The sequence below is a fragment of the Phaethon aethereus genome, assembly GCF_964289735.1.
Source record: "Phaethon aethereus genome assembly, chromosome: 4".
Classification (NCBI taxonomy): domain Eukaryota; kingdom Metazoa; phylum Chordata; class Aves; order Phaethontiformes; family Phaethontidae; genus Phaethon; species Phaethon aethereus.
The window spans coordinates 24,558,709-24,580,388 of NC_138578.1; the positions used below are offsets into that span (position 1 = coordinate 24,558,709).

General features: G+C 43.2%; 1 protein-coding gene across 4 annotated transcripts in view; it reads right to left on the minus strand.

The window, feature by feature from the left end:
* The window catches only part of EPHA5 (EPH receptor A5), a gene marked incomplete at its 5' end in the record, with an annotated part of 202,357 nt that overhangs the window by 39,698 nt on the left and 140,979 nt on the right, over nucleotides 1-21,680 (minus strand). For 2 of the 4 annotated variants that reach the window (XM_081999323.1, XM_081999325.1), the window contains 3 exons: nucleotides 4,424-4,526; nucleotides 8,546-8,705; nucleotides 11,527-11,651. In XM_081999323.1, coding sequence (XP_081855449.1) covers nucleotides 4,424-4,526; nucleotides 8,546-8,705; nucleotides 11,527-11,651 — 388 coding nt within the window. Of the gene's footprint in view, nucleotides 1-4,423; nucleotides 4,530-8,545; nucleotides 8,706-11,526; nucleotides 11,652-21,680 lie in introns of all 4 variants that reach the window. The other 2 variants (XM_081999322.1, XM_081999324.1) reach the window with 1 other exon arrangement.

Consider the following 21,680-nt stretch of genomic DNA (forward strand, 5'->3'; position numbering starts at 1 on the left):
GATTTGTCTTTGCTTTGTCTTTCGAAGGCTAGTTCCTTGCCAGAAAGAGACTTTCTATATATGTACAACACAGGGCGAGGGGCAGTTTTTTGTTGCTTCAAATCTTTTTTTTTTTTTTTTTTCCTTAAATTCTATAAAAATCTCCCTCCGGTTCTTCAGAAGATCACTGGGGAGGGAAAGGTCAGCCATAATGGGTAGCTGGTTATAAATGCAGATGCACAGTACACTTCTTAGTTATTTTGAGTGGCCTTTGCGAACATGCTCAGCACTGACCTAATAGCATCCCCATTTTAACTCTGTGAAAGCCCACGCCTTTGTTTAGGGCCACAAGGCAAAAATGCTTGGAGGGCTGGAGGGACCAGCAGTTTCTTAAGACTCATCCCAGGACCCCGCCAGTTTTGCAAGGAGAGCTGGGTTTGAAGGACAAAAGAGGAGGAACTGCTCTGGCGCAGTGGTGCTCCTTTCCAGGCTGACACAAACCTAGCTTCCTACCTTGGCTTAGAGGAAGAAAGAGGCTGATGCCACAACGACCACTGTGGCACCTTACTGCTCCTTGCAAGACAGAGCGCAAAGATCTTTGTGACTGGCGTTGTCTGACATAGACTGTAAAACAAAAGTCTGTAATGATTTTAGATTAATATAGACTTCAATTAGGAACAACAACGCCACGCGGCATCGAATTCAAGCATTGCTAGGAAAGCAAAATTTATAGCCTTGCTCTATCTGTAAAATGCATCGCGCTTTCGAGAAGAAAACATAATCCTAACAAAACAAAGATAACAACAGCTCCGTGTTCTTTAATTCAGTGCTTGTAGCTGTTTTAATAATAGATTTTCAATCCTCTTCTTTTGCTGAGACAACTACGGTCTGATTTAGTGAATCTCTTTGATTTGTAATCCTTATCGTTATATTATTAATATGCCCTTGATACAAAGAGTGGGATAACTTAAAAAAGTGATCAGCTATTTTGCTTGGTGGCATATATGACCTTGGGTAGAGGACGCATTATTTACAGGAAGAGTTTTCCCGGGCATCTGCAAGTAAATCAGCTCTGAAACGCAGCTTAATTGTTTAGGGCAAAGTGCATTTAGTTTCAAATTCCCAGGAACCTCCAGCTTCAGACGCAAAGCGCATTTCCACAGATGGACGCTGGCATGTGGAAATGCCACCGTGACTACCGTTCAGCTGACCTTTGGTTTAGGGCCAGCTGCTAACGGGAAATGCCAAGCTGTTATTTACATTCATTCAAAAGAAGTGAGAAAACTGCAGGGATACTTGAAAGGAAAAAAAAGGGGAAGAGGTGTGGAAACTTCTGCCTCTGGGGACCTAGCGAAAAATCAAAAGCCTGCAGAGCCCAGCAAACTTCTGGGTCGTACTGCTGGCAAATTATTTTCCGAGCTGCCGAGAGCAGGAGGACATCCCCTTCTCACCGCAGGACTGATCCCAAGCTCCTGCTCGCTTCAGCCCGGCATTTGGGAGGATAGGCACAGAGATGCCGTAGAGCATCCTAGGGATTAATATCCCAATTCTGAGGTGCCCAGGGCCTCCCAGGGAGCCTGGGAGCAGCATGGAACCAGCAAATAAGGAGCCTGTTTGCAGGAGCTGGCCAGGCTACGTCCTCACTGCTGCAGGGCAAGGGTTTTTTTTTTCCTTAGCTTTGCTGCTGTTCCATACCTGCTCTCCTACATGAGCAGAAAAGACAGAGCCTGGGCTTTGCAAAGCTTGCTTGGCAGGGAAAGCAGTGGTGATTCCAGCTGGAGTAACTCCTGGAGTTCAACATGTCTATTTTTCTAAAAGCAAGTATGGGAAAGAATTAGGAAAGGAAATTTAACCCCCTGAAACCAGGCACTGGAACAACATAACCACTCTAAAGATACAGGGAGTGTATCTTCCAGAAACAGGTTAATGGCTTCAGAAAGGGATTATCCCATGACTTGGAACGTGTTTATCGTCCCTGCAGTGTCACAGCAGGAGAGTCACTCCACAAATTGTCTCAAAATCATATCCAAGGCAAAGCAGCATGACTGACACATTTCAACAGTGTTTCTGCTTCTTCCAAACAGAAGCAATTTTTTTGTTTTGCTTTATTTAGTTTCAAATTGGCTTTCAGATTTCTGGGTGTTTGGGGTTTATTTTTCTGTTCTCACAAGTCAATCAATGCACTAGATGGGCTTCAAAATTCATGGGAACTCAGTGGCCAAGAAGCTCTGTGGTTCTGAGGCCAATTCTCTAATGATGGACCAAGATTTGGTGCTGGAGGCTTCTCCACCACATCCAGTTGAGGGACTGGGTTCTTCCCAGTTTAGGGGAAAGGTTGAAAAGATAAAAATGGACGAAGAGCTCAGCTCCCTGTGCCTGCCCCATCCCATACGTCCAGTGTGGCACCATGGAGAAGCTCCTGGGAACCTGCAGCTGCCCCAGGGTCCACAGAGACAGGTGTGAGTATGGGGTAGGAGGATTAAGGCAGTGGCAGAAGCAGTGATAAAACTCTAGCTAAAAGCAGAGAAGGGCTTTTATAAACATGCCAAGAGATAACGAGCCAAGAGGAAGCTCATCCTGGAAAGCCCATTACAGCAATGGCGAGAAAGACAAAACTAATGAGAATTGCTGACAAATGGCTCAGGCTTTGCAACCACTTGCTTGGACCAGAGAAGGCAGCAGTAAAAAGGAGACCTGCAAAGGGCACATCCTCCCCAAAGCGGTCCAGAGCGCTTGTCAGCAACCGTGGGAAGAGCAAAAGCTGCTGGCTGCCACAGAGCTGCAATTCCTTAATTCCTTACGGTCACAGAGGGATATATGTCCCTCCACCTGCGATTCACTCCCCCAGGCTCCTCCTTGCAGAGGCGCCAGGCGATATCCGCAGCCTCCCTACGGCCACGCGTGCATCCTCCGGTTTGCATCGACGCCAGCACGCATCCAGGCTGGGGGAGGCCAAGGTCCGCATCTCCCCGCTCCGTTCAAGGAGGGATTTGACTCAAAACCTCCAGCCTTTAAGGAGAGACTTGAACTCCCGCCTACAGTGTTCAGCGACAAGTCTTTTTGGCTTGTCGCCATTCAGCCACCCCCGCCAGGCCACTGCGTGCTTCTCATGCAGACAGGAGCATTTACCTTCCCATTTTTAAGCCCAAGAAGTCACTCAAAGCAGACGACAGGAGCTCGAACGGCTGAGCTGGAAGAGACTGTCAGTCTCTGACCTTGAGTGGAGAGGAGTCTGGCAGCACACTTACCTTTCAAGGCAGGAAATAACTGTGTCCGTCCGTGGACGCCTTATGCCTGGGGACAGAGCTGCTCAGCCTGGCTGGATTTCACCGCGCCATGTTCGCAGACTGATACCCTGCCCCTCTGGGAAATAAGACCCTCAGCCAATACGTTCAGTATCAGCGCAGTTCCTCTGCAAGTATCTTGTAACTAATTACTTTTAACACTTACAATACCCCGTAATTTACAGCCACCTTGCTAGACCCGAGCTTAAGACAGACCTGTATCAAGAAAGCAACAGTGGGTTGATGGGTACCTTAGAAGCATAAATGTTTACCTTGCACTGAAAACAAATTCAGCCTTATCAATAGATGCACCTCACATTGCTTTGCATGAAGGATGCTGCATTGTTTGACTACTGCCATTAAAAAAATGTACTAACACACGTGTAGTGTAAAAAAAAAGTGCCTTGTGTGCTGGCTGCTACACAAATTTAGTGCTGCAGTATGAACTGAACTTGACACAAGCCAGATTTTCCCTCAATACCACAATCCCTTGTTCACCAACAAGTTCCATCAACTTCCATTAGAGTTGTCAAAGATTGGTACAGCCCAGGCTTTCATCACTTGCCTATGTTTAAGCACATGAGAAGTCGATGGGATTGCTTGATGGTTTGAAGCTGAGTGTCTCCCTCGTGGGGGGAGCTCTCTGTATAATTTACTAGCACGTGGGGAACACATTAGTGTCCTACATGTGAAAAATGAAATCCAGACCTGACCAAAATTTGGTGTGTTTGGCCATTCGGATGGGTTTCTTCTCTTTTTCTTTGGAAATGTTTTCCTGAAGTCAAGCTTTCTCTGTAACCAAACCCCATTGCGAGCTCTGAGTGCAAACATATGGGCTTCAGGATATTTTACCTATAATAACATGTTCTGCTTATTTTTAAAGGGATGTGAAAACACTCCTTTGAGAATCAAGTGGAATAATCAGGGCCAGTCTATACAGAGATGAAAATCATTGGGAAGTGAACTACATCTGTGAGCGAGCCTTTGCCATTCCTGCCTGTCCACACAGATCAATCAGCCCACCCTCACGCCGTTTTACAGCGCTACCGCTCGACAGCTTCACTCACGTGCTGCTTTTGCCTAAACTGCGCTAATCAGCTGGTCAGATAAAAGTTATTACAAAAGTTGGAGAAGTATAAATACACAGCTTCTCCTCTTACCTTCCGCTGAGAAGGAAACCGATAACAACAGCCAGCAGAATGACTCCCACTGTTACAGACACAACAATTATAGGAATCTGGCTCTGGTCGCTGGATGCAGCTACTGCTGAGATGAGAAACAGAAAATGGAGATTAAGGTTAAAATGATAGTCAGCACTCACACGAGTCTTTCTAGTGAGGCTGCCAGCCAGCTTTCAAGTCTTACCAGTTCATTTCTTCTTCTACAGTTTGTGTTTTCCCCCTTTGCTGTCTGTTTCTAGTTTGGAAAGGAAACGGGTGGAAAGAAACCAAAAACACATGCAAAACCAAGCCAAAAACCCAACAAAATCACATCTCATCGCTGAATTCAGAAACCAAAGTGTTGCAGAACGCAGCCTTTGGGTTTGTAAACTCAAGTTTTGTCTTCCTCAGCTGCATTAGGAATCACAGAGATAAAAGATGAAAACCCAACGGGTTCCCATTTGCAGAGAGAACATTTATGGAACGTTATTTTTAGAAGACAAGAGCAAGATCTCTGAGATAAACAGCATCACCTGAGCTTCAAGAAGCTATAAACAATTAAAAACTAACTCCTTGTGGCATCCATATCATATGGCCAGAAGATGCTCTCTGCAAAACAGGAATTTGCTAAGACACATACACTAGTTGGTCTTTTTATAGGCCAAGGGAAGCAGAACTCTTCCAGCCCATGCCTTGTAAAGAGCTCTCCTGACAAAAGGCAGGAGATGAGTCCCATGATAAAGATGCCAGCAGAAAGGTCAGGAAAGCTGTTCAAGAACTGGGTTTTGCCACAGGTCAAGTAACAGCAGGGGAGCAAGCTCCTGGAGCCTGTAAAATGGAAATGCTAACGCCACTTGTACCTTGTTTATCTGCAGGGGAAGGAGCTCGTACCTCCCCCGTGGGTTTGCATGTGGGGTTCTCCAAGCAGAAACCAAAGCCTCCTCACCCTGCCCTCTCCACTTCCAGCTTATTCAGCTGCATATATTCAACCACCCCAGGGTACAAATCTGGCTTCCTACCCCCAAAAACAGCTCCCCAGCGTAAGGCGCTGCTGCTGTGCGGGGAAAAATCTCATTATAGCTCCTACCCTCGTGCCAGCCCCGGATGAAGTTTCATCCACCCCAGGGAGCAGCAGGAATCGACTGCACACTGAACAAGGCTTTAACTAAATGATTGAAGTAAAAAGGGGTCCTTAGTGCAGGATTAACTTTATGGAGGCTATAAAATAACTGAATATGGTCCCGTATTAATTGTTAAAAGAAAAGAAAGACGAAAAGGTATGGCATTAAACATCGATCTGCAGTGGGTTTCAAGTAGGTCTTCGTACGGGAGCTCTCCGGGGCTCAACAACAAGCGGTGTGGACCTGCTACAGCAATGTAAATGATTTCAGAAGGATTGCCCCCAATACATTAAATATTTAATGTTAACTGCTCCAAACCCATGCCATCATCCAGAGATTTTATTAGCCTCACGAATTTATGCAGGCTCCTTAAGATGATATTTTATTGCTTTCTTGACAAAATAATTAAAAAGAAAAACATTTAAAGGAGAACATTAAACTGTGACTGGTGGTTTTTTGCACAGCTCAAGGGATGGGGAGATGAGATAAATGTGATCTACAGCAGGTAAAAAGCTTGGATTTACAAGCTGAGCTGGGACCTTGGTGCCATTTAAAGCTGGGGGGACCTGCATTACCCCTCCTCAACTTGGTGACAAATTCCCACTCTTGCCTAGCTGACCAGCTGGATTAGGTCACCAATCCAGCTGAAAACCAGCGTTTGGCAAGGTTACTTTTCTCAGGGGTAGATGAGTGGTGTTTGGAAAGGAGGACAGCAGCAAGCAGATATACCCAGCAACAGCTTCCCCGCAAATAAAAAAATTCCGCTGAAAAATGCAGCCCTGGCTGCACTGTGGCACTTCGCAGAATTGCACATGCAGGCAGCAGTATGTGAAAAAAACATACCAGAATTTGGAAAAAAGTCCAAAACAAGTTATGGCTTCCCCCCACTGCATTTCTCAGGCTGATGTTTCCTATTTCCCCCAAGTATATTAAAAATGACTTTACAGAAACCTTGTGAACCGGAAACAAAACCTGTTGTGCGGTCCAAATGATTTTGGAGGCTGTTTTTGATTCTCACAACAGTCACTGAAGTGTTTTTATTTGCGCTTGAATCAAAATAATTTGCTTTGGCTCTAACAAGAGGTCCAGATCTGAGCTCCGATGTAGCAGTGAGATTTCGATCTGTGCTTGCTTTCAGATTCTCCGGGACGTGCAGGAAAGCAGTGGGAGTCTGATCACACTCCCGGCACTAATACTGACTTTATACAGGGCCTTAGAAAAAAAAATAATCACTCTTTAAAAGGTTTTAGATGTCAAACAGGGCTGCATTTTGCCAGGTTTATGTTGCATTTCAATTCTACAAAGCATTTAAACATCTGGTTAAGTCCTGCTTCAGCCAGAGCTCAAGTCCAACAGAGGAACAGTTCCCAGCTCCCAAACTGGGGACCATGCAGTAGGTATTCCTCCAACTATGTCAGCAGCTCCTTAATATCAGAGAAGTACCTACTCCTCTGCCTTTAAAATGCTAAAAAAATTGTGGTGCAGGTGTGACTAAATGACTCAAGGGGTTTAAAGTGTTTAAAGATAGTACCATGAGATGTCCTCAGAAAAACCTGATTAACACAGATACCTACACAATGGGCTTTATGGAAGTACCATTTTTGGACCAGGATTATAGGTACTGATGGCACTGGATCAAATGTGGTATTATTTCACCTATTATTTATTAATAGTCTGGAACACTATTACTCAAATGACACTAAACTAGAAACTTTTCAACTGCAAGCAAAATTTCCTTAGTATAATACAGAATAATTTTCGGCATAATGTGATTTTGTTGCTACTTATAGGGCACAATTAATGGCTAATACAATAAGAAATACATTAAATAGACCATTCTTATTGCATTAATGTTTGCGTCGTGATGCAATTTGCACTGTATTAGTTCAATCACTGGCTCCACAGCTACATCTGCACATGTGTAATGATTCCTTTAAAATCTATTACAGCTTCAAAGGTAGCATGCATTGAAAAGACAGCCTGGCATCTTCTGCTCAAAGATCATGAATTTTAAATGAACTGGAGTAACAGTAATCAAAGTATTGACAAATTTAAATTTCCAAGGAAAACATAAATAAATTGGCTCTTTCCCACAGGAACAGAGTATTTCCAGCACAAAATTTCACTTCCATGCAAACAGTAATAAAAAAAATTAATAAGTTACAGTTGTACAAACTGAAATAGATAGGACATATTTTCTGAGGGAGAAAATTATCTTTGACACCTTTGCAAAAATTTGGTAATTGGGACAAAAAGAATTTCCCCACAGCTGTGCCTGAACACAGAGCTCAGAGCAGCTGAGCCTCTGCATGCCTCAGGAGCTCTCCCTGCTACAGAATCTGCTCCAGAATCCAGACCTGGATGATCTGATTCATTAACACACACACAAAACCAAAATTGAAACCCCACACATTTGTAACAGGCCAAGTAAAAGTCCTGTGCCTGCAGTGCACATTTTTCCCATTTCAAGTCAAATTCCTTTCCTCTAGGCTGTGGCACTGGCAGCCAACAGAAACCACCTTCCAACTTGACATGAACCAAAAGACACTAATGCTCATTCAATTCTTCCCCTTGCAGAGAGACACCATTTCAGGGCTTTTTCCCCAGATGCAGATATTTAAGAGAGCTCAGCATCCTCTGCAGGCAGCCGTTAAGAGGTGTGAAGGAGCAGGTCTCATCCCCTCTGTCTCTCCTGGGAGTAGAGCCCTTGTCCTCTTTTGCATCAGCTCTCATAAATACAGGATTTTTCTAAGCAAGGAACGCTATGAATTTCTGGAGCCTGAAGATCTGTTGTCTTCACCTCCCGCCTCACGAAGTGAGTCGAGGAAGCAAGGACAGATCTGTTAGCCTGTCTAGCGCACGGTCATGATGTACCTGATGTTTCCAAAGTCAAGGGATGAGGCCAGGACAAGGAAGAGCTGTCTACAAAGCTATCGAACCCCTGGCTTGTTTATGGTAACCGTTCCAGAGACATGGGCTGAGAATAATTAAAAAGACTTACACACTGGGCTGGTTTCAAACTCAAATCTTCGGCTGAAGCCTCCGTAGCCAGCAGCTGTTCGGGCTCGGATTTGGAAGATGTACGCTGAGCCTGGTTTCAAGCCATCTGCCGTAATCGTCGTCTCTTTGGATTTGATGATGGTGTAGCTCGTCTCCTGGTCCTTTTCCCAACCCCCCCAAAAACCACAAAGTTCAAACACTGAAGTAATGGCGCTCAGAGAAAGTAGATTTTTAACAACCCCCACAGCAACATTACAAAAGATGACTGAAATACGCATTTTTGAGGATCTTTTCCCCAAACCCCTGCCTCTGAAGGTCCCTTCTGCAGCACGAAATGTGAGATCTGATTTTCTGTTTTATAATCAATGACTCTAGGAGGTATGAAAAAGAGCAGAGGGACTTTCCACCCATAAATGACAATGTAGGGACCAAACTGGCATCTGCAGTAGGAGCAGCTTTCCATTGCTCGGGATGTACATGGCCCAGGGCAAGGGAAAGGTTCATCCTACAAAGATCAATCGAAGAGGAAAACAGTCCCATTGCCTTAGAAGCAGGATTTTAATTTATACCAAAATGACTTCCCAGTAATGTAACCAGGCCTAAAACAGAATAATATATTATACGTTTTATAACTTTATGCTGGCATTTCTAGAAACATGAATTAGACCTTGGGAAGGGAATAATAAACCAAAACTACAGGAAAATACCGAATTTTGCATTGTTCTTCTGAAGCAGCAAACATGAAGAAGATTTGCTGAAATCAATCTTCATTTAGATCAGTTTTTAATGCAAAAGAGTTTCAGTTTTTTTATTAAAATTTTGCTCAAATGCTTGTAATTACTCTTAGAATTATTTACTGTAACACATAATCTAGACAAGAGCTCATAAATTAAGGACTACAAACTTGGAAACTGCTTTTCATTCACCATATCCTCTCAGAACCAAATTATTATGAGGTAAACATGACTTCTTAGTAATTCCCTGCCAAGATTTCTGCATAGCTCTTAGGATCTGAACTGGTATTTCTTTTTTTTTTTAATTTAATGGGCAACTTTCCACAGACAGTAAGATACCTGGATAAAGGTCTGTTAATCTCCAAGTGTAGGATTACAGATTTTCTCATTGAAGGCTGTAGCTGCACAAGACTGTTTTGGAGAAACGTGTGTGTATATATGTGCGTGTGTGTGTATGCATATATATATATATATGCACCTTTTTTTTCTTGCTAAGGAGTGATTTTTCTTAAAGGAATGCGATCTGACAAAACTCAATTTTCCAAAACATTTAATATAGATCATTCTTATCCCTTGGAAATGAACGCTGCGAATTTATCCTTATAAAGGGCTGAAAACTGAGAGAATATAAATGACAGTAGCAACAAACAAGAAGGATTAAGGATGACATCCCAAATCTAACTCAATGACTAGTTAAAAAGCAATAAGTGAATATTAGTTCACATCTTTGCTTGTATGTCAGCCCAATTAGGTTTTCAATACACTGTTGGCTTCTGCAAACATTTAAACACTTGAGCTTTCCTACAGAAAACACTAAGCGTTGCTATCGGCCTGAAAGAAAAAAATCAAGACAGCATAAACTCAGACTGGCTGTAGCTAGCTCCCCGTGAAGGACTTGCACTTGAAGAACTACTTACTGAAGCTATTTGAGATTCGTTCTGGACCACAAATACAACATTTTAACACCCCACGCCGATTTGTTTGAAAACAAAGTACAAGAAACAACTATATGGATTTTTTTGCTTTAATTATTTCTTCATTATCAAGGTTTCTAGAAGCTAATCTTCCCAGGCCATTCCACGGTAAGGATTCAATGCGCCACAAGAGACATTAAAACAAGTTAATAAAAGAATCAGTAATGGATTATTTTCAGCAATAGCATATCGTAATTCTTGCTTTGTGGTTTAATCTTTTTGAAAACCTCAGCCCTATTCAAGCCACTCACCCATCTTGTGCCCTTGCCCAAGTTCCCTCATCTTCAAAAATAATGTTGATTTTATCCTGATGCATAAGATTTTAGAAATCTTTTTCCCCTGTTTGCATGGGCTGCTTGAGCAGGTCCCTCCCATGGTCAGACAAGGAAGAGAGGAGGAGTAAGGACCCAGTCCTAGTTTGTGTTGAGTGGCTTCACTTCGGTCATAGACAGAACTAATGGAAGGTCTTCCTTGAAACAGAAATTCAACCCCCCCCAAAAGTGAATTGTGACTCAGTTTTCCTCTTCTTTTCATGTAGAAAGCCTGGCTGTTTCAGAAGAAAAAAGAACACCTCACAACCCCAGTTAAGGCAAGGAAATGCTATTCAGTCAACCCTTGCAAAATTAATTTTTGGAAATCTGCACTCAGCTGCATTGCTTAAAAGATGCTACTTGGACAACTTCATTTGCTACTCTTTTCTTTTAAAGTGCATTAATTTTGCAGGAGGAGAACACGTTGCCATTTGAAATGGAGACTAGGAGAGGCAAGCGTTGTAGGAAGAGAGATTTTCCACTAGACTGAGAGCAAGGGCTGGAAAACCCAGGCAAGCTTTTAAGCCAGCAAGCCCTTCTTCATGTCAAAGCAGATACAATCCCTCTACAAAACCTTTCTCCTCTCCTTACACCGCAGATGCAAAACCAAGTGAGAAACTGAAATACCAAAGGCAAGGGATAGCCTGATGTTTCTGGGAGCAGGAGATGCTCGATCCCCAACTCCTCCTATTTTTAACAAATAAGCAGGCTCTATCTTAACGTGATAAGGCCAGAGAGGAATCTGACATGCAGGTTTAACGTATTTGTTCAAGAGAAGTGGCACACTAATGGAAAACAACACCCTCATTTCAAGTCTTCCTAATAATTTACTGCAAAATCAATCTGACATTGATTTATGCATAAAACCGCTCCACTCCCTTCCATGACTCAAATAATTACAACTAAAAGAAGAGGAGAGTAAAGAGAAGGTACTTGGGATGCTCAGCAATCAGTCCGTCACACCTTTTCAAAATATTTGATTTCGTATTCCAGGATGATGCCGTTGGGTCGATCTGGCTCCTGCCAGGAAAGGGAGATGCTATTTTTAGTTATCTTCCCTTTTTTCACACTACTGACTGGAGAAGGTGCTGCAAGACAGGAGAAAAACAGAACACACAAAAACCATGGTTAGTACGATGGTCTGCCCCTGCTGAAGTCAAACTTGTCATTGATCCTCCAATGCAAGGCGATCCTTAGCTACTGCAGATCAGCAGGGTCTGTTTTCACCTTGGTGGTATTTGCCCATTTTTAACAACTGGATTCGCACAGATTTTCAGCAGCTGAGGATCTGACCAGCATCGCCCACCCGAGAAAAGTAACAACATAAACTACCACCAGCAGCTTACACATCAATCTTGTCTTTTCAAGCACTTCTCAAACACACCAGCTGCATAACTTGCCTTTTCCAATGTGTCAGGAGGCCATGTTGTCACAACAGAATTACATATTGATTACGTGTTGCTTTCTTTCAGCTGCTTTGAAAGCACATATTTTACAGAAGACCTTAGGTTACATGGGCTCCTTAACTATTTATTTTTTGGCTTGTGCAGTAGTTAAAGTCTAGTCATCCTTCAGCCCCCTCCTTCCAGAACCAAGTAAGAGGGTAGCAAGGTGTCCTGGTTTCGGCTGGGATAGAGCTTAGTTTCTTCCTGGTAGCTGGTATAGTGCTGTGTGTTGGATTTGGGATGAAAATTATGTTGCTAACATACTGGGTTTTTAGTTGTTGCTAAGCAGTCAAGGACTGTTCAGCTTCTCGTGCTGGCCTGCCAGTGAGAAGGTGTGGGGAGCACAGGAAGCTGGGAGGGGACACAGCCAGGACAGCTGACCCCAACTAGGGGTCATACCATATGACATCATGCTCAGTATATCAACAGGGGCAGTTGGCCGGGGAGGCACCGTGGCTTGGGAACTAACTGGGCATCGGTCAGCAGGTGGTGAGCAATTGTGCTGTGCATCACTTGTTTTTTATATTCTTTTATCATTACTTAGTGTTATTATTGTTATCTGTCCTATTAAACTGTCTTTATCTCAACCCACAAATTGTACTTCTTTTCTTCTCGACTCTCTCCCCCATCCCACTGGGAGAGGAGGGTGAATGGATGAACAGCTGTGTGGTTAAGCTGCCTGCTGGGTTAAAATACAACAGTCCTTTTTGGTGCCCACTGTGGAACCCGCCGGGTTGAGATACCGACAAAACTGACCGGAGTGCATTAGACCAAATTTGTTATAAGCATTCATTATATTAATTTGATAGTTGCTGGTCACAATGTTGACTTATTTACTCGCAGAGTTGTTGTGGTTGTTCTCAGGGCTGTGTTATTGTAACACCTGACTTGCGGTATATGTCCCCTGTTGTGCTGTTTATCATCTCTGGGAACTGGGTCAAGGTTGCAATTTTGCTATACTTTGTAACACTGGCTTATGATATGATAAAATCACTGGTCATGAAACTAATCTGGTATTTGTACTCAGCATTGCTGTCATCTCTGTACTTCAGGAGCCATCTCTTGGAAAACATTAATAATTACACTTTTTACCTTTTCTCCTTGGAAAGCCAATCTATCTCCAAGGGGGGACACTTCCCCCCATCCCTTCACCTTCCCCTTGATTCCCTCAAGTCACAATAGCTCTTGAGGATTTGGAATATCCTTGGGGTGTTCAAACCGGCATGTTTCTGTTGCTCCTACTGCTGAATGTGCTTCAGGTCTTGTTTAAAGTTAAAAAACTATTTAAGAAGATCACCCACCCAAGGCTGGATAGTTATGAGTGGCAGGGCGTGTGGGATAGTATGGCAAGTACCTAAGACACAAGGCCATTACAACCTTTACAACTTAATTGCTCTCCAAAAATATTGCTGGGGTGTTACCACTCACATAGGGATGCTAATTCCTTGAAAATGGCAACTGTAAGGATTTTAATGGCGATCACTGCTCAGAAGTTCGCAGCATGCTTGGGGAAGTGGCAGAATGAAAGCAGCAATACCGGCTCTGCTTATTATTTTAAGATGCAGCCCTGAAAGGTTATCTGCCCTTTGCAGCACACATGTGCATCAGAAACAGGCTTGATCCTTTGTTTTCAGCCCGATATCTGCAGAGACTTTTCAAGTTATGGTTGTTACCACCCCTGGCAGCTCCCTAGCAAAAGTTGCTATGGGCAATGCAACCCTAACACCCCAGGTATTTCATGCCAGAGATTAGGAAACAACACTGAGTGAAAATAAAAGGAAACGGGAGAAATTTATAGTCTCTAATTTACAGGGCCAAGAGCAGCTTCTCCAGAGGAAAATTCAGCCCACACCTGGCCAAGGGCCTTCAACTCACCCTCCGGACAGGTCAGCTATCAGCAAGGATGACAGGGGGGCTGGGGAGACCCACAGCAAAGACCTTTGTGGCCATATGGGGGACTGAATGCAAAGAGCAGTAGCAAATGACCACATGTTATCTTCCAAAATATATTTGGAACTATATTAAAAAAAAGACTTTACTTATATGCAGGACTAGCTAATTATCATAATACTAAAAAAACCCAACCCATGAAATAAAATAAAGACAACAAACTAATTAATTTTGCCAGGTCTGATCTTCAGCCAAAATGAGTAAGGGAAGAGCTCCAGACAATTATCCCTGGACTGAAGGGTAGCAGCAAGCCTTCTCTTTTAAAGCAAGCTCCTGCATCTCAGTCTCTTTTCAGACCCACTTTTTCCCACTCCTGTTTACTGATCTCTCCCCTACTTGGCTCTTGAAGGATCCTGAAAGGTGTTGGCCATTTTCATATGGTTTTCTGCTGGAGAGCTGGCATCAAGCTGCACAGGCAACGCTCGCTTTTTAGCTGCGCATCCACCACCGTGCTCACAACTGCTCTACTGAGCAAGTAAAAAAACACCTTGTTTTGAATGATGATCATGTTATTTATGTAGGCACCGCACAGTGATCGCCAACAATTTTTCATCTGCAAAAGTCACCTTACCCTTGCCTGATGTCCTCCACGATTTTTTGGGCTACATGAGGGCAAGTAACAACCTAGACTTAAGCTGCTAATCTAGTGTAGGACTTTCTGTTAATTAATTCAGGTGCCTAAATATGTGTTATGCATGCATGTGCACTGCAAGTTGAGTTGTGCATGTGAAATATACAGTCCACGCACATGTGTATGGTCAGATGTGTTAGCCCAGAGAAGACACAGTGAGCAGCAAAGGGAGCTACATGGTTTTCAGAGGCATCGGAAAACAAGTCGTACTGTGGGGTGGTGGTGCCAAATAACAGGCGATTATACAACCCTAGTTAAACAGATGATACTGATCACTTCTTACCATGAGCCACTCGGATGCTATATATAGGCGATGGAGACACCAAAGTACTAGAAAAAGGGACCTGTGCCCCTCTGGCATTGCTCTCCAATGTCCCCAAATCCCTGCAATGCCTCTCTCAGGCTTGCAGAGCTGGCAGCAGAGGTCTGGCAGGATGGAGAAATTCACAGCTGAGCATTAAACCTTTTAAAACTCCTGTTAGCAAAAGCCAACTTGAAAAGGGCAGCAAGGGGGCACCTCGGCCCTCCCTGGTATCGAACGCCTCTCAGGAAGGTGAAAACCGCGCAATTCTCAGTGTCAAGATCGCCTGACCAAATAATGGACTTTTCATCCACTTCACTGAGGTCTCCTGAAGTGTTTATAGGACCGAGGCTCACAAGTGCTTTAAAAACAAGAGAACAATGCAAGTGCTCCTGAACTCTGCTGTAAAGTCCTTCCCTGGGAGGTTCAAGGGAGTTTAGCTTTCGTCCATGTGCATCAGCACAGTACACCACCAAATGCACCACTGGCCATCCAAAGGTGCTTGTCAAACTCTCTACTCCTCTAAAACAGAGCACCCTCTTTAAAAAGCAGTGAGTAAAAAGCTTTGCTAGTTGTTTGCTAGTTGTTTGCTAGTCCATAGCTTTATGGACTTAAATGCAAGTCTCTAACACGTTCAATCGTGGCTCTGCAGAATGCTCTGCTCTACCAGGAAAGGGAGGGAAGATAAGAAAATGAGTAACCCAACTCTCAAAGTAAATTAGAAAAGGACTAGCTGTATCCTTTTTGAATCTCCTTCAAAAGAAGCGTTAAAGTGTAACCATGAGATAAAGGCCAATTAAATAAATTCAATAAATCCCAGCGGTGCTGCGATGATGCGGCAGCTACTCTGCATCCTCAACACATGGAGATTACAATGCTCTGAACTGAAGGAAGGAAGGTATAAGTATTTTAGAGTTTTCTTTGTCAAACAAAATGTAATCCAATCCAGGCAAGCAGACAAAGTCTGCAATCATTCCATCTTAAAAGCCTGCAACTGGATACTGTGCTATATGATCTCAGGAAAATAAAAGGATTACTTGAGACTTGCTTTTCAAAGGTCACTGCTTCTGCAAGGGCAGCATCTTCTTAACAGAGAGAAGCCAAGCCACGGAGCGCTTCCATTTGGAGTACAACAGGTAAAAAAAATAAATTCACGTAAGAGTCAAGATAGATAAAGCTGTAAGCTCCCGTGTTTCTTATGTAAGCAGGCAGAAGTCTTGTTCAAATCCCTGCCTTGACACTACAAAAGGTGGATGTACATCATGAATTGTTCACATGTTGCTTTACAAGTAATCTGCACATATGCATTAATTTCTCAGCAAGACACTCAAAATCAAAGACGGATATTACATCATTTATGTTTATGTTCACAATTCATGAAAACAGTCATGCATGTGATGAAAACAAACAGAAGATGTAACAAGGTGTGAAATTGCTAATGTACATTTTTGCTTTCATGAGACCAAAATTAATCAGGAAGCAAAGAAAAGCACAGAAAACTGATTCTACCTTTTTCTGTTCTGTTTCTAACATTTCTTAAGAAGAATAAAGGGACATACCAAATAAATAAATTAAAGTTTCTGCAGAAGATGCATCATTAGTCACATCTGAATAACTACGGGAGATGATTTCATGAGAAACAGACCTTTTAGGACATTCTTCCTCTGCAACCTTTGATAATGACATTAGCACTGAATTAGCCATCTAGGCACCAAACCCAGTATTTATAACACACTGTGCTGTGTCCCACTAACGTCTAATAAACAAAGATGCCTAGTGGAATAAAATGTTAATTATATTTTAAGAGAAACTAATGTTATCAGGTGAATGACCACTGTACCAATACAAAATAATCCAGTTTCTACATCTCATGGTCTAGCTAATGCTCTCTCCAGCCCAATTACTTTTGCCTTGGTATTTTTCACTGTGGCAGAAACAACAGCTAATGGCTCCCCATCTCACCCTTAGCCCCATAGCCAGTTAAGTTTTCCACTTCTAATAAAAAAAAATACTAGCTCCCCTCACCCTCGGTGCAAAAACCAAGCCACCAGCCCAGGACCTTCAATCCAGCTTTAACTTCTGTCAGGACAGATCCTCACTTGGAGCAACTGAGAGTAGCCCAGGAAATGCCAATTTACACCGGCAAAGGGGCTGGCACCCCTCCTTCCTTTGGCTCACTTTCCAGGTCCCTTTTCAAAGACAATGAAGGCATCAAAGAGGAAGACCCTGCTGCTACTATCTCTGTCCTGGCTGCTGTTCTAGATGTCTGCCTGCTATGCATTTTCACATGTTTTACAGGCGTTTGCATTTTCTTTTACTGTGACTACATTCCCATATGTGCAAACATTTGGAATCTAACACTTCAGACCTCGCAATACACCTTGGAGTTCCTCCCTCCATGCGATGCCACATTTCTCCGCAGTCTGAATTTATGCCAGAAAATTTAAAAGTCAAATTCATGCTTGTGATTAAATCAATACCTTCACCTGTCATCATATAACCAAATAGTTATGCTATCATTAATACACTTATAAAGCCAGGTTTAATTGAAGAAAATGAAACCTGTATCAGAAGAGTAACCACAAGACAAGTAATTCTGGTTCCACTTCAAAAGCCTGGTACATTGCAATTTTTCACTCAGTTTCTAATTAATGACATTATTGAATTTTTTTTTCTCAGGCCCTTGGTGACTTCAGTTTGGAGCAAGACCTGCATTATTCACCAAATCACACTAAAGGCAAATGAAATTGCAGGCGGCTTCAAGCAGTAGATTCATTTGAAACAAGGCACATACATTAGTTAAAACAGAAACACTGCCTTAAGAAGAAAAGACTTCACTGTATTATCTCTTTGCATTTCTGTATAGAAATTATATACTTTTAGAAAAGCTCAACACACAATGGTATCCTAAGGGTACTTTTACCTGGATCAGAACTTAGTGTCTAAGTCATAACTTGACTTTTGTGCTGCAGTTTTTCATATCACAAAGTGTACCACAGTTTGCCTGATAATGGGCTTCTTTGTTCCTTGAGGACACGTAGTTGCAAACCATGCCTGGCTAGTTAGGCAAACAGGTGGGACCCCAATTTGCAAGTGCTTGTAAGTGCTTCTGAAAACTGAGTCCAGGGAATGAAAGGTCCTTGGACTACGTAGCATTAAATGCCGTTTCAATTCTACCTGAGATCTTACATGGGATTTCAATGATGCACAGGCCCTAAATAGTGCACGGGAGTAAATTTTAGCCCCAGGATTAAACCCAAACACCTTGCCAAATGCGAGTCCAATCCTAAAATACAATTCATATATGGAGATCATCTTCTTTTGAATGAGTTTTCAAGGTATCTCTTGAGTAGATGAGGACTTCATGGTGGTTCTTTTCACACATCAAATATCAAAACAAGAACGCTATCTTCAAATTTCCTTGGCAATGAATATATAGTGCTTCTTCAGGTCTTCTACTTCCCAAGATGAACACCTGAGGTAAATGTCAGGTCTTAAGAGTAATTTACAGTCTCTGTTACCCACGTCCCTTTTGAATGCATCCAAAACCTGAGACACCTTGATATGTGCCTTGAAATGGACGAGGTCACACAAGAACCGATTCAAGCACTCAGTGGCCCTGATGGATGGCAGGGCCCCTTTTTGTAACACGAATCCATGGCTAACCCAAGAACCAAACTTATCTCACATGAAAGGGGTGATCTTTCAGGTGGTTCCCACCCCAGTTCCTAAAAGATCCAATGCAGCTCCTTGAGCTTGACAGCAGGACATGACTTGAAGCCCAAGCTGGTCACAGAGTCAATGTGCTCCCAGACCTTGCTGCCTCCCAGCTGGACACAGGACTGGGTTCATGCAAGGTGAAACCGAAATTGCTGCCTATTTCTCTTGGAGACCCTTTTCTTTCTTTGACAAAGCCTTCCTCAGATAATTTCTCTTTAGATTTCTAATCCTTAGATCTAAGATACCTAAGAAGACAAAGTACCTTTGCTAAAGGCAGAGAGAGCAGGATGGATGCTGTCGTTTTGGGGACACTACTAACCTGATGGGTTTTAATTACCAGCAGCCCCACTACAGAGAACTGCTCATGGTTGGAAGATACAAAACAGAAAAAAACTTTCAATTCATACTCACATTAGAGAGATAACAGAAGTAATCTGCATGTAATTTGCATTAGTACAGGGATAATGGTTAATCTCTTACTTCTGATCTGCTCAGGAGATACGCCTGGTTGAGACTGGGACTGCAATGCACCAGTGTGGTCTAAGGCATCAAGATTTACTGAGCCCCCATACCCTGCTTGCTGTAATTCCACTGGACTAGCACAACTTGGGGGAAGGAAGGGTGCATGCATGCTAAGTCCACCTAATTCAAGGCTGTCTTTTCTCCGAGCATCTCCTGGAGGAGGTTCCAAGGAGAGAAACAGCAAAGACAAAAAACATGGGAAACCAAGTACCTTCTATTTAATAGCGACTACCTAACATCTACTGATCCACCCCTAAGGACCTACTGCTTCTTGCCACAAATCTGTTGATGGACACTCCATGATATTTAGCCACTCCTATTAAAAAGTATTAAAAGAACAAATAGCAAGAGCGCAGTATTACTGCATGTACAAAATCACTATTCGAATCCTCATTACATTAATTTGTGTTATACAAATGTATCTATAACATATACTTCATATTAAGACTGATCACTGATTATTGACGTGTATGTTATGAAAACAATAAAATGCACAGCTTTAAAGGATTTGTATGCAGTTTTTTTCCTCTTAAACAAAATACAGTGTTAACTATAAGAAAGCAAGGTTCAACACATACTCCTCACAGGACAGTGGATGCAGCCAACGCAAGCTTTGCCATTCACAAAATATTTTGCCTTAGCAAAATATTGCTAAGACTCACTGAAGAGCCTAAGAGGCAACCGCGGCAGGCACAGCAACGTCTCACCTCCGCCACTCCTTTCTGTATGCCCTGTTGCTGAGTGCACAGATGTTTCAAAAAATCACTGCTTTCACCACAAAAAAAGCAAGTAACTTATAAAAAATGTAGTGTAACGAAGCTACACCACGACACAACTATCATACGCAATTGCGACAGGATTATCAGCAGAGCCTAAAGACATCACAGGATCTGAGCACTAAACTATAGAGCCTTTGTGGCGAGACTACTTTGTCATTCTTCATGCGCACACCACCCCACATACAACTGAGCCAGAATATTTAATGGAATCTATCATACGTCACCACCATCTCCAAACACCGCATAATTTTGGGCAAGACTCTTAAAAGCGCATGATTTCAAAAAATAAATTAGATTTTTGCCATTTGCTTTCTGTTTACGGAGTTGTACAGACACGCTTTCGGCTCCTGGCAATCACGGCTGCGAGACGTGTACTCTAAAATAGTGGAACCTGTGAAGTAACAGGGCACAGACTCTGGCGGGGTTTCAGGCCAAAGACCTTTATTGCTACAAGTGACCGCTTTTTATGCAGTTACAGCTCTTTCACGCGCCACAAAATACGTCCTGGTTGGTTACCACACACAGTCCACGCACTTCTCCACAGTCGGGATTCGCTGCCTGCAGGTGTCCACGCGCTCCTCTGCTTCCTCTTAGCTGTTTACCACAGATCCTTCTCCTCAAGGCCGAGCTGTGCAGATATCCAGCTGTTTACCAGCTTCTCAATGCCACAGCTCCTTCTCCTTAAGGCCGAGCCGTGCAGATCAACACCACAGCTCCTTCTCCTTAAGGCCGAGCCGTGCAGGGTGATCCCAACAGGAACCTGCCTGCAGATGCACACCACATGCAGGCACAGGACTTTAGGAAAACATGACCAAATATCACAAGATTGCAAGGTAATAGGAACTCCCCCACCCCCCAGCAATCTTAAAGGTTGTAAATGAGAACAATGGCATTAGTGGTAGTTTATCTCCAGACAGCGCGAGCTAACTAGCACGGTTGCCACTGGAAATGCCCACTGTTGGGATGTAGAGAAATGAGAAATATCCTGGCACTTCAGCTGTTGAAAAACCCTCTGTACTCTTGTTATTTTCATTTCTTTTCTGATTTCTGAGAAGACTTATCATAGACAACTGTAGAATATTGAGCACACTCACTTCAAGGGAGGGGAAGTATTACCTCCAGCTTGTTCACTCAATAAACACATTCAACACCTTATCAGGAACATTGGTGTGTAAGAATTTTAAGGATGGTCTGTATAACGAAGGCTACAAAGGGCACCATGCTCTGCAACATTGACCCAGGTAAGTTTTTGCCCTTGAAACTTGAACACTTGCAAACACTCACCCGTATTTTGCAGCGACTCCAAAGACAGAGTCACAGGCACCGTGGTGCAAAATCCCCTTCATGAAGCTACAGAGTGTTTGAAAAAAACAGTAAGTAAAAAAATGCCCTAGCAAGACTGGCCATGGCCATAATTCACTGTTTGGGAAACTTCTTCCCAGTTGCCAGGCCTAGCACCTTCATTCGCACGTACAGCAGCATCAGCCCCGAGGCCTGCACAGACAGTGCCTGTCGGGCTGCCATTCATCCCGATCCCAGGAAGGGCGAGGGAGGCATCAGGGCATCACGGTTTGCCTGGGCTCAGGGAAAAGGACTGTCTGCTGTCCCTAGCACGTCCTTGCACCCGGGGCCGAGGCGTACCTGAGACAAAGGGCTGTCTGAGCAGGGAAGAGAGGTGGGAAGGAATGTCTTCCTATAGGGCGCAGATCCATACGGAATTGCAATATCTGCTCTTGTTTTTTCTAGGGCCTCCGGAAATCAAGATACTA